Source organism: Glycine soja, chromosome 15, assembly GCF_004193775.1.
Source record: "Glycine soja cultivar W05 chromosome 15, ASM419377v2, whole genome shotgun sequence".
In the NCBI taxonomy this organism is placed as follows: domain Eukaryota; kingdom Viridiplantae; phylum Streptophyta; class Magnoliopsida; order Fabales; family Fabaceae; genus Glycine; species Glycine soja.
In genome coordinates this window covers 12336062-12348023 of record NC_041016.1, presented here as the reverse complement: position 1 = coordinate 12348023, position 11962 = coordinate 12336062, and the positions used below count along the sequence as shown (strand labels likewise).

General features: G+C 35.5%; 2 protein-coding genes across 2 annotated transcripts; one reads left to right on the top strand and one right to left on the bottom strand.

Moving 5' to 3' along the window:
• Positions 1-531: 531 nt before the first annotated feature.
• Positions 532-8007, bottom strand: LOC114387881 (condensin-2 complex subunit D3-like). Its single transcript, XM_028348112.1, has 9 exons — positions 6427-8007; positions 4898-5638; positions 3511-4005; positions 3323-3414; positions 2988-3075; positions 2758-2872; positions 2535-2661; positions 2274-2448; positions 532-1593 (listed from the first exon to the last, which is right to left on the bottom strand). The coding sequence occupies exons 1-9, from the start codon at positions 7876-7878 to the stop codon at positions 895-897; spliced, it is 3984 nt and encodes a 1327-aa protein (XP_028203913.1). The 5' UTR covers positions 7879-8007; the 3' UTR covers positions 532-894.
• Positions 8008-8037: 30 nt separating this feature from the next.
• On the top strand, positions 8038-9898 carry LOC114387882 (translationally-controlled tumor protein homolog). Its single transcript, XM_028348114.1, has 5 exons — positions 8038-8180; positions 8727-8800; positions 8952-9077; positions 9193-9350; positions 9481-9898. Exons 1-5 carry the CDS (start codon positions 8153-8155, stop codon positions 9596-9598), a joined length of 504 nt encoding a protein of 167 aa, XP_028203915.1. The 5' UTR covers positions 8038-8152; the 3' UTR covers positions 9599-9898.
• The last annotated feature ends 2064 nt before the right edge of the window (positions 9899-11962 follow it).

Genomic DNA, 11962 nt, shown 5'->3' with positions numbered 1-11962 from the left:
ATTGAGAACACCATGATCACCCAGTGTGTCATACTCACAACAGTTAATTTTCTTGGTTTACCCTCTAGAATATCAACACCAAATCAACATGTACAGGATGACTGATTGACATTTGACACGAAACTAAGATTTTAATGTTAACCTAGCATCAAGGAAGTTTAGTGTTCAAAAAAATAAATTAGATGGGGTGAAGTGTTTCCCCCCCATGAATTTCATGGAACCTGATGTATGATAGTATTTCTATTTAATTTAATTATCTATTTTATTATCATTCTTATTAGATAATCTTAATCAAATTCAGGATCCAAGAAAATGGGCAAAGAAAACATTCTCCACTTCAAATTCATTCTTATAATCTAAATTATTATATTTTACCAATAGAACATGAGAGAAAGGTTGTATTAAAACTGCTTTACTTTCAACAGAATCAGCAGACAATAGAAAGCATTGAAAATTAAAGGAAACAAATTTTAATTCAATAAGAAAAACTAATCAATTCTGACAACAGGAAATTACTTGGATGAGACATCCTTCACTGAAACACGGATAGGCAAGAGTTAAGTTATCTTCAGGCTCACTAGACACTACTCCAAAGTTTTGTAGCTTTTCATAGTGAGGAACAAGCATATTCCTATTTGCTAGGCCAACTATATTTTTGAACTCTATTTGAACAAAACCACTAAGCATTTTTGCCTATAACCTTTTCTTCACCTTTCTGTTCCTGTAAGGAGCTAATCTGCATTTTAGCTTTTATCAGTAAAAACCAGTTCTTATCAAATATCAAGTTTCCATTATATTTACATTAACATACTTGTCTGGAAAGACAGGTCTTTCAGTCTCCAATGCCACATAAAACTAATTTTGGAATGCTAAAATTAAAAATACATTTTGATGTTAGTTTTCTTCATCAGAATCAAAAGACTGTCTTTTCCTTAAAGATTGTATGACATCCATGCACTTATCTTTGGAATTACACATACCAGTACAAGACTTGACTTTAGGAACACTCAAAGAACTAAGTGGTGGTGTACCCGTCCCCTTGTTTATTTCCCTGAGCACAGAACGGGCTGTTGCTGCAGCTGCAGTGTCTGCTATTGCTGAAGCAACTCTTGAATCACTTGGAAGCTCGTTACTGCTTTGTCCAACTGTTTGTTCTTGAGTCTTGGTCAGATTCTTAGAAACATCAGCTAATTGATTTGAACCTGATTTTGGCTTGGTGCCCACAGCCTCAGCAACTGTTGCTTTAGCTTTTGCTGCTTCATATTTTTGAATATCATAAATAAGCTCTTTCTGCAGCTGCTTATCAGCTACCAATATGTCATCAATCTCATTCTTGTAGTCCTTTAGAATAATGCGGAGGCACTCCATAAGAGAACCTATGAGGGGACTATTCTTGGTTTCCAACAGACGTTTCAACTCTATGAAGATGGGGACTGTATTTTGGATAAGGCCTTTCTTGACTGCCTGAGTTATAGCCTTTCTTCTAGCTGCAGATCCATTTTCTCCCCCTTCCTCCTCTACATCTGCTGACTCAGATGATGCACGAGTGGATGAAATGCGTATCTCTTTACAGCCGAGAATTTGAAAAGCATCCTGATCCCACAATTAATGTTATAATTAGAAGGCTTAAATAAGTATTTTGTCCCCATAAAATAGTTTTTTTATTATTAATTCTTTCAAGATTTTTGTTTTGATTTTAGTCATTTAAAGATTTTCTTTTGTTTTAGTCCTTGTTGTCAATTAAAAAGGGTAAATGATGATGTAACAACAACATTGACTCTCCATTAACTTGTCACCTCATCAAAGAGTTTAATAGGACAGTCACATGTAATTCTTTTTTAGTAAACTGTGTTTTAAAATCCTCATTTGTTCAAACCAATTGATGAAATTAGACTATTTGATGAGGGATTTTAAAATACAGTTTACCCAAAAAATTACATGTGATTACCCTGTCAGACTCTGCATGTCAATAAAATGTCAGCGTCGATGTTACTTGACAACAAGGACTAAAACCAAAAATATTAAATCTTTAAAGGACTGAAACAAAAAAAAAAACTTTAATAAAGGACTAAAAAAAAACCTATTTATATGGACAAAAACTTATTTAAGCCTAATTAGAACATAAATTACATGATATAAGACAGTGGTTAAGGCAATGCTGTCTCCCTTCATATTCCAATGTGTGTGCATTACCAATTGCATACATATATATGTGTGTGTGTGTGCTGAGAATTAATCACAATCTGGTGACCATGGTTGGTACAGATTCATACCTGTAGAACAGACTGTCCAGTTGCATCTTCTATATTGAGCATACCATCAGAAGCTGCGGCTAGAATTTCTGCACATAACTTGGCAAAGGTTGCTAGAAGATGCTCAGGAGCCATTTGTTTTAGTAAAGAAACATAAATGTGCATTCTTTTAGACCTTGACTCTTCATCAGTACCTCTGCAAAGAACAATGCAGATTTGATATCAGTGCAATATCTCAAATAAATAACTGTCTTGCCAATTGCTAATTTGGGGTCCCATTACCTGATGGAAAAGATTTGGCTTTCCTTTCGTGATCCTTGAGACTCACGATGCCCATTATGGACATGACAGTCGTTCAGAACAAAAACAGCCTCAACAAAACTATTGTATGCTAAAAGAGGAGACTTGACTGGTGAGAAAAACACAATAATTAAAGTCCAATGACAAACATATTTTCCAATTTATATATAATGGCAAGTATAACTATCAAGATAAAGCTTCAAACCTTTCAAAATATTTCCAAAGAGAAAATCCGCTAACTGCCTTATCTTTTCTGATTCGTCAACAAGTGACAAAAGGAACCGAAGAAATAGCACTCCTCTCCATTTCACATAGTCCCTCTAGATAAAAGAAAATCATATTTTAGCAAATAATACAATTTTTCCCTCTTCCCCTTTTAGAAGAGATAAATGAAAACAAGCTGTGAAATAGAAGCAGTTGATTCATAAAAAGTACCTGCAGCAATCTGGAAAGCAATATGAATGTTTGCCTTCTCACAAGTTCACAAGGATCTAAGAGACACCTTGTGATCCTTGTTATGTAACTGATAACTTCCATGAAAAAGAAGTAAGAATAGCAAGGAGAATATGTACTGACATTCAATTTATATATTTTGCATATTGTAAATATTGGATTTCTGCCACAGCACGAAACAAAAATTACTCCTTTGTTTATATTATTATTAATACAATCTGCTATGTGTTTATCAATATGTACAAGAACACTACATTATTTCCTTACAATATTATACCCATTCAAATTCACTTAAATGCAATATTAACGAGGCTTACCAATCAACAAGAGCAGTGAACCGGACACAAAAGTCTGCCATTATGACCACAATATTGTTGCGAAGAGCTGCAGATCCACTCTTTTCAAGCTCCTGCATATTTTGAAACAGAATATATTTTAATTAGGAAGTGAGAAAAATATCACAGTCCACAGGCATAACATAAACAGTCAAAGCTACAGGCCCAACCTGTACAAACAGAGGAATATAATTCTTAGCTAGCTTCCCATCAGCAAGGCAAAGCTTGCCCATGGCAAGCCACCCTTGAATGTAAAAAGAAGGAGCTTCCTGTTGTAAAGAAGTTGAAGGGCCGGGTAGTTTATTTAATATAGGACCAGAACTCCCAGAAGTGATGATTGTATGCAATAGAGGAACTACATTGCTCATATCAGCAGATGGGCAAACAATAACTAAAGACCCAACTGTATAAATCGCTGTAATTGCTTTAGACAATGCCTTGGACTTTGCTACTGATTTCCTGCCTTTCCTAGTCCCACTTCTAGGTGGAGTGAAGAAGCTGCCTTCTGCATTTTGTTCTGAATTCTCTGAAATGAATTTTTCTATTATTCCAGAAGCCCTGGAGAGAACTTGGTGGAACCATTTCAAGACTAATGCTTCTGCCTCTTCGAGATTTGAAGCTTTCCGTTTGCATAATGTTTTTAGTGCTTTTAAATGAGCATCAACCTATCAAGCAAAAGTAACAAGTCAATATGGTATACTTTTTAACAATGTATAATTATAATGTCCTCAGCCATTATCATTCTGTTCTACCTCTATACCTCTCAGTCTAACTTGTCCACCTTTCTGTCCAGATTTATCAACTCAAATACTGACTAACATTATTTCTATGAAAATAGTTGTTCCATTAACAATCAATAACAAATCTAGTATGACAACACTGTTTAATATATAAGTATAGATAGCTTGGCTAATTGCTTAAGAAACTAAGATGATCATGGAACTAATATTTCTTTATCAAATGATGATGTATAAAGTGTTTCCAGTTTTCTTCATTGTGTGGAGGCAGTAGAGTAAATCAGATAAATGCTAAGCTTCAGATGGAATAAAATTCCCCAGACCTGGCACAAGACATAAAATAGAAATGAGAGAAAGACATTTACACATCTTAAAAGACCATGCCGAAGTGTTAATTTCCAGGCAACTTCAGTCCAGTCAATTCCACAAGAAATTGGCATCATTAATAGACAGATTTAACACCAATTTACAAAAGACCATGCAGAAATCTTAATTTCCAGGCAACCTTCAGTCCAGTCAATTCCACAAGAAATTGGCATCATTAATAGACAGATTTAACACCAATATAATTGAGGTATTAAGAAATTATAATATATGATGCAAAAGATGATAATCAAGACAAAAAAGCACTCCATGAAAAGCTTTATGAAATTCAAAATCTGGTGGATAAATAAAGCCATGTTTAACAACTGTAGAATATCACACATTCACACCATCCAGATAGACATTGAAGAATAATACATGTAGGCATGTAATGATTACCTCTGTTGAATGCATGTTGAATTCGATCAATAATACCATGTAGGCATGTAATGATTACCTCTGTTGAATGCATGTTGAATTGTAAAACCCTTTTGAGCAAATTATGAGCCAAATCAGCTGCAGGTTCAGGGGGAAGCTCCACAGAAACATTAGAAATTGTTTGTAGAAGGAAAACTCGGTCACTGGCCCAGGCAACATGATTGCATTCTATGCTTTCTTCCTCTGCAGATGCATTTCTTTGTACAAATGGGCTTTTGAACTCACCTTCCACTTCATGTTTGTCAAGAAGTTGCCAATGATGATGAAGAAACTCCCAGTCTACTACTTTTGAAAGGAAAGTTGACACCTCTGACAAAAGAAACCAAGCACCTGGTGGGGCAGTCCACTTTTCTATTGGCATGGAGTGACTTAGCCATATAGATTCTGATGCCCTGATTATATTTTGAAGTGCAGTAACAATTTTGTGATTTATACGTTTCTTTTTGCCCAGATTTGTGCAAATTTTCTTCACCCAAGGGCTCACCTCCCCATGGCAAATCTCTCTCAGAAGATACAGAGTCCCGTTGGGAAAAAGCTTCTCCATCTCATTGTCTACACCTTTTCCTTTCATCTTTCTATTAGACAAAGGCTCACTATATGAAGAAGTAGCAGTTGCAGCTCTAGATATCCGGTCCAAAACAAGTTCTTTAAACATGTTCTCACATTCTTCTTGGATGCTTGATTCATTGTCAGTTATTAAATGCGGAACTGAACGTAGCCACTCAGTTATTACTGTTTCAGCAGAGAATGTTCTGAAAGCCTACATTTTGTTTAAGTAAATTTCATTAATTAATTATCTGTTTTTACTTACATTAGTAAAAAGGGACCTAGAAAAAGAGAAGACAATATAGAGAACCAATGAGATTCATAACTTCTCACGTATAGTAAGATTATAGAAATAATTTTTAAAACATCAAATTCTCCAAATATTTCAGGCAGAATTGGATAAACACTGCACAAGCTGAGCAACTATCTAAAGCATACTTAACAATTTGACATTTAAAACATTATAATAAGGGAATGTTAATGTTTAACATAAGTACTTCATGCAGAAAAATATAATTCGAGTATTTATTTAGTCATATGGAACAAACTTATCACAACAGATCGATCGATGTTACATTATGCTCTCCATATGGATTTCATGTATAGATATAGCATTTTTTAATTTTTCTTTCATAAGCAACAATGTAACTGAATTTTATTGTATCTACTCAACTTAAAGGCAGAAACAGTTAGCAGAGAACACAACATATAAAACTGCCCGACAGAAGAGCAATATGCAGAAGAAAATTTCCTGCATTGTTGTTTTTCTATTCAAATCCATTTCCGGGAAAACTAGATGCCAACCACACAACAGACAAAAGCAAACCCTACAGTTGTCATGACAAAAGATTCTTCTGTAACTACTCATGTGAAAGAAGCCTTTACCCACATCATATCTTAAATTTTCATGTTAAGTCACTAAATTTTGCAAAACTTTCTCATTTCTGTCTAATAGATATTATACTGCCAAACTTTATAACTTGTAAAAAGTAAATAAACTACCTCTGATAGAGCTGTAATTGCAGCTTTCCGCATACTGATAAGTGGATCAGAACAAGCCATTCCCATTGTCTTGAGCACCACTTCATCAATTGCACCTCCAAGAAGAGAAGTCAAGTTAGTAACCAAAAGCAATGCAGCTTTCCTCACAGCTGCCTTATCATCCATACACCTCCTCCTCAGCATATCATTCATTCCACCTCCAACATTCCCATCACCAACCCTCCCAAACCCCGTAAACTCCTTCAGAACCGCACTAGTCCTCTCACCACGAGACAAAAACCCCACCAGCTGCGCTAAATTCGACAAAGCCCGCGCCCGAATTGCGCCACTCACATCAGAACACCGTTTCACAAGTGCCTCCAAGCACCACACTCCCCACGCCTCACTCCCTTCACTCTCCACGCCCAACGGATCCCTCAATGACGTCACCAGATTCAAAATGAGATCAACCGCCAAAAGCCGAAGATTCGACTTCCCCTGTGCCATCTGCACAACATACTTCACAAACGCAATTTGATCATCAAATTCCATAACTTTAACAACCTCCATGATGGAGTCCACCGCCAATGCTCTAGGCTCGGCCTTCTCCGGCGCCTTCTTGGCCAAATACCTCGGAAAATTAACCAGCGCCTTCTTCACACCATCGCATTGGTTACTAAGACCGGTGACAAATCCAATAGCAAATGTCCTCGCCAGCGACTTCGCCATGAGAACAAGCGAACACAGCGATTTCAACACCTCGGCAGCAGTGTTGGAAGGTTCTCCGTGCTCAGATTTGAGAACTTCCTTCAGCACGTGCGAACACAGGCTAAGCAATCTGCTATACACCGCCGCGTTCCCGCACGTATCGAGCGAGGTCACGGGGATTTCAGCCACGGTTTGAATCAGGGACTTGAGAGTCTCCGGGAAGCGGTTCAAGTGGATCAATCCCATTACTTTGACTAGCTTCTCCAGCACGCGGAGGAGCACCCGGGGGTCGTGTTGGGAACCGGTGTCCGGCGAATCGTCGTCGTTTTGGGGATTACTCGCCCGGCCGCGGCCCGGCCGCTTCCGTTTCCGGTTCATGGAGTTGTCTTGGGCCGGGCCGGGGTGGGAGTGGGCCTTGCAGGAGCGGCGGAGGGAGCGGAGGAAAGAAAGAAACGAAATGGGTGTAAAGAGTGTAAAAACGGGTGCGTTTGGAGCGAGGAGGAGCGAGAGGAAGACGTCGGAAGCGAGAAGAGAGTGGTGCGGTGGTGAAGAGTCCATTGCTGAAGCAATGGGAGGAATGAGAGAAGACGGAGAGAGATTCTTCGATGGAAGCTCATCGTAGAGAGTCTCTGTGAGAGAGTGTTTGAGGAGAAATTGAAGATCCATTAGGGTTTGTTCGGAGAGTGGTGGCGGTGGTTGCGGGTTTCCACGGAGATCCTCTAGCTCGGAGATTATGCGAGACACCGTTTCCTCCATTTCCGTCATGCTGTGTGTGTCTGAGTCTTCGTCCACACACTCCACGCTCTCTATTCAATTTCAAATTCCCGCTTTTTCAATTATGGGCCTATTATTCTATGGGCCGAAACAGAAGCCCAATAGGAGAAGGGGGTTTTTGGTAATTTGCGTGGGTGTGGAACCAGAAACTGAAAACCCTGGACTATAAAAAATAGTTGCACACAGAATTTTCGGTCCCTCTTGCTCTCGCGTCGCTGCTCCGTACCAGTTTCACTGCATAAATTTGAGAGAAAACTCTGCAAACATGTTGGTTTATCAGGACCTCCTTACAGGTAAACTAATCTCTCTCTTTTTTTTCCTATCGCAGCTTTTCCTTGTCGATCTATTGCCAAAGATCTGCTTAGGTTGCGCTTCTGATTTTTCCATTGTAGAGTATTAAACTTTTATCGACGCTTGGATCTGGCTTTTTTTCTTCTCGATTTAATTACTGATTGTGGACAAGCGTTTGTTTCACGCGTATCTGATTATTTTATTATTTTATTTCTTGTCGTTAATTATAGCTAGGTTATTGATTTTTACCGATGTTGTTTGATTTGATTAACGTAAAACGCTTTGATTTTCAATAGTTATGGGAAGCCTTTAGTCAGTGATTGTGAGTTCCAGGTTTTTATTGGTTTTATTGTTTTTAATAGTATTGCCTATGATTCGAGTGATAATTTAAAGCTAGACTAATTCTCTGCTTTACATATTTAGGTTTGGTGTGGTGTATAAAATATTATTTATGAAGGAATTTTGTTTTGTGCCATTCTTTGATTTTTATTTTTTTTGTTGGTTTCTGTTTTGCATGTAACATTGACTATGTGTACTGCCTTGTGTAGGTGATGAGCTTCTCTCGGACTCCTTCCGTTACAATGAAATTGAGAATGGAATGCTGTGGGAAGTTGAGGGGAAGGTTAGTTGAATGTTCTGAAATTATGCTGATTTTTATTTGATTGTAATATTCCAAAAACCTGCTTCAATTTCTATGGCTGTTTGGATTCATTTTTGAAACAGTTTGGTTACACATGGGTGACAAGCTAAAACTATTTCTTTTTGGTGTGCAGTGGGTTGTTAAGGGAGCAGTTGATGTTGACATTGGTGCAAACCCTTCTGCTGAGGGTGGAGAAGATGAGGGAGTCGATGACGCAGCTGTTAAGGTTGTTGACATTGTTGATACATTCAGACTTCAGGTTTGGGCAACCTTGCTGCTCCTCTTCTTCTATCCTTGGTGGACACATTTTTTTAATTATTTTGTCTTGAATATTAAGTTCAGATGAGAATAATATAGTTACTTAATTTCTGTAGGAGCAACCCGCTTTTGATAAGAAACAGTTTGTTACCTTCATGAAGAGGTTTATCAAGAATTTGACTCCCAAGCTCGATGCAGAGAAACAAGAGTTGTTTAAGAAGCACATTGAGGGAGCAACTAAATACCTGCTCTCTAAGATTAAGGATTTCCAGTTGTAAGTGCCATCTTTATTACACACATGGGTGAATTCGTTGTTTTCAGTGTTTTTTTGTCATCAATTAATATAATTTGTTGTTAGTGCTTATGAGAATAAAAGGTCATTGATGTGAAATCTTTATGTGCAGTTTTGTTGGGGAGAGCATGAATGATGATGCTTGCTTGGTCTTTGCATACTACAAGGATGGTGCTGCTGATCCAACATTCTTATACTTTGCATATGCCTTAAAGGAGGTTAAGTGCTAAGTGACATAATGTACCAAGTTATCTACTCTCATTTTACCTAGTTTTTTTTTTTTAAGTTCTGTCCTAAGTTACTTAAAACTTCGACTTGTTATTTTGATTTTAATAGTGAGACATTTTGTGCTACATCATAATTCCCATCAAATTTAATTATCGATGGGTTAGAATTTCATTAATTTATGATTTTGGTTGTGCTGGAAGGGCTTCCAGGATTCTTTTTTTGAAGAATGTTTGGATGTGTACTAGAAATATTTTAACTTAATAGTTTTATCAATAAGAATTGAATACGAGTTGGGAATTTAATATGCGACCTGAATTTTTAATTGAATTTCATACCCCTTCCTATTTGTAGATTCGGTTGACTAGCTCATAGTATCATAGATTTTAGAAGAAAGCTAAAGAACCTTCGTGCTGAAATATGATGGAATTCTTCTAATAAGGTTACTATCGGAATAATAAGGTTATAAATCACACTACGGATATGTACAGCAGCGTTGTTATTATTTTTCGCATTACATTTTTGTTTATTTGCAAGTTTTTACCCTATGTTTGGTTTAAATGAGGAAAGGGGAGGGAGGGAAAAGGAGGCTTGTTGGGTTTGATTGAAGGAGAGGAAAATGATATCTTTGTTTAAGGGATAGGGAAGGAAACAGGTAGTTATGATTTCTTTTTTTACAATTGGTTATTAATAATTTTTTATCATATTATTAATTGTGAAAATCATAAATAGGTTTTTGAAAATATTTTATATTTTTAAGAAGTTAATTTTCTTTAATAAATAAATTTTTTAAGAGTGAGATATAAAATTTATTTTCGATTGTAAGTTCTTTTTAGTTAAACAAAAAGTTGTAATTTTTTAATTTATGAGAATTGTTTAAGTATCGATGAAAATAATGATAATAATTTTAACAGTGGTATCTATAATAAAAGGTATTATATAAACAGTTTCTTTAGTAATCCTTATAGTAATAGTTTTTGATAATAATGTTTTTTTTAAGTAATAGTTTTTATAATAATTCTAAATATACAATCTCTTATGGATTTGATGATAACGAGAATTAGATAAAAGTAAAGTTTAGAGAATAAATAAATATTGAAAAGAGTAAATGATTTAGAAAGATGTATAAAATTAAATAAAACAAAAATTCATTAAAAAGTGAGATAAATAGATAACCTTCAAATTGAAAGTCACTTTTAGGTGTGTCATTATTGGTATTTGAGGATTTGAATGGTTGTTTAATCCAACAAAATAGTTGTCACGTAACTTTATTTATAAATTTCGACTAGTCAATTATATATTTTTAACATGTGTATAAGTTCCTAATTACCTAAATTTAATAGCATCTAATATCTTCTCCTAATCCTTATACTATTTTGAATTTGAACTTTTTTCCTTCTACATGCTTAATGCATTTTCTCAAAATTTCAACCTAATGGAAACTTCTTATTTCAATAACCATTTTGACATTCATCCAAATTTAGTCTAATGTTAATCTTGATATATTTCTCGTCAACAAAATGATACATATCAAAATTCATCAAAATTCTCATACTTATAAAATTTTCTCATAACAAAGATAATACATATTTTCTTAAACCCTTAGTTTAAATGAAGAGAATGAGAAGGGGAAATGAGATTTTAAAATATTTCTATAAATTAGTTTTTTTATTTTTAAATTAAATAAAAATTATTGTTATTTACTTTTTCTATTATCTCCTGTCGCTTAACCAATAGAGGAAGGGATAAGAGGACAAATAATATTTTATGAATAATTCTGTTAAAGTGTTCCAGAAACTATAATTTATAATTACTTTATTATTTATTTAGCCTCTTATTTTCACCTATAACTAACTCAGTATAAAAATATCCTCCTGTTCTAGGTACACTTGCATGGCAGGTTTACCTTTCCCCACCATGAAAAATACAATTTCATCCAACCAAGTATTTAACTACTAATCAATTTCATTATCCGAAAACATCTGATTTCACATCAATTTCCCATGCCTACATTCTTATCTTATTATAGATATGCAACATTTATTATAATTTCTACCTAGTTGAAACTACCATCATACGCTTATCCATAAATGTCACATGTTAGATAGGAATGAATTATAGGACTTGAACTACGTTCCTAACTGGATAAACCCTATTCCAAAGCGAAGGGACTAACAAGCTAAAATCTAGCAACGATATCATCCTGCAGAATAACGGATACTACATTTCTGGCAGTTTCTATTTAAGTGGTTAACTACCCACAATTATGTTGTAAACGCAAATTACCAGTAATTGTCTAAATTCAGATAATGTATAGAAAAGAAGAAGAAAAAAAAAAAACTATTCTTTTCAACCTTTCCGTCCTTTGT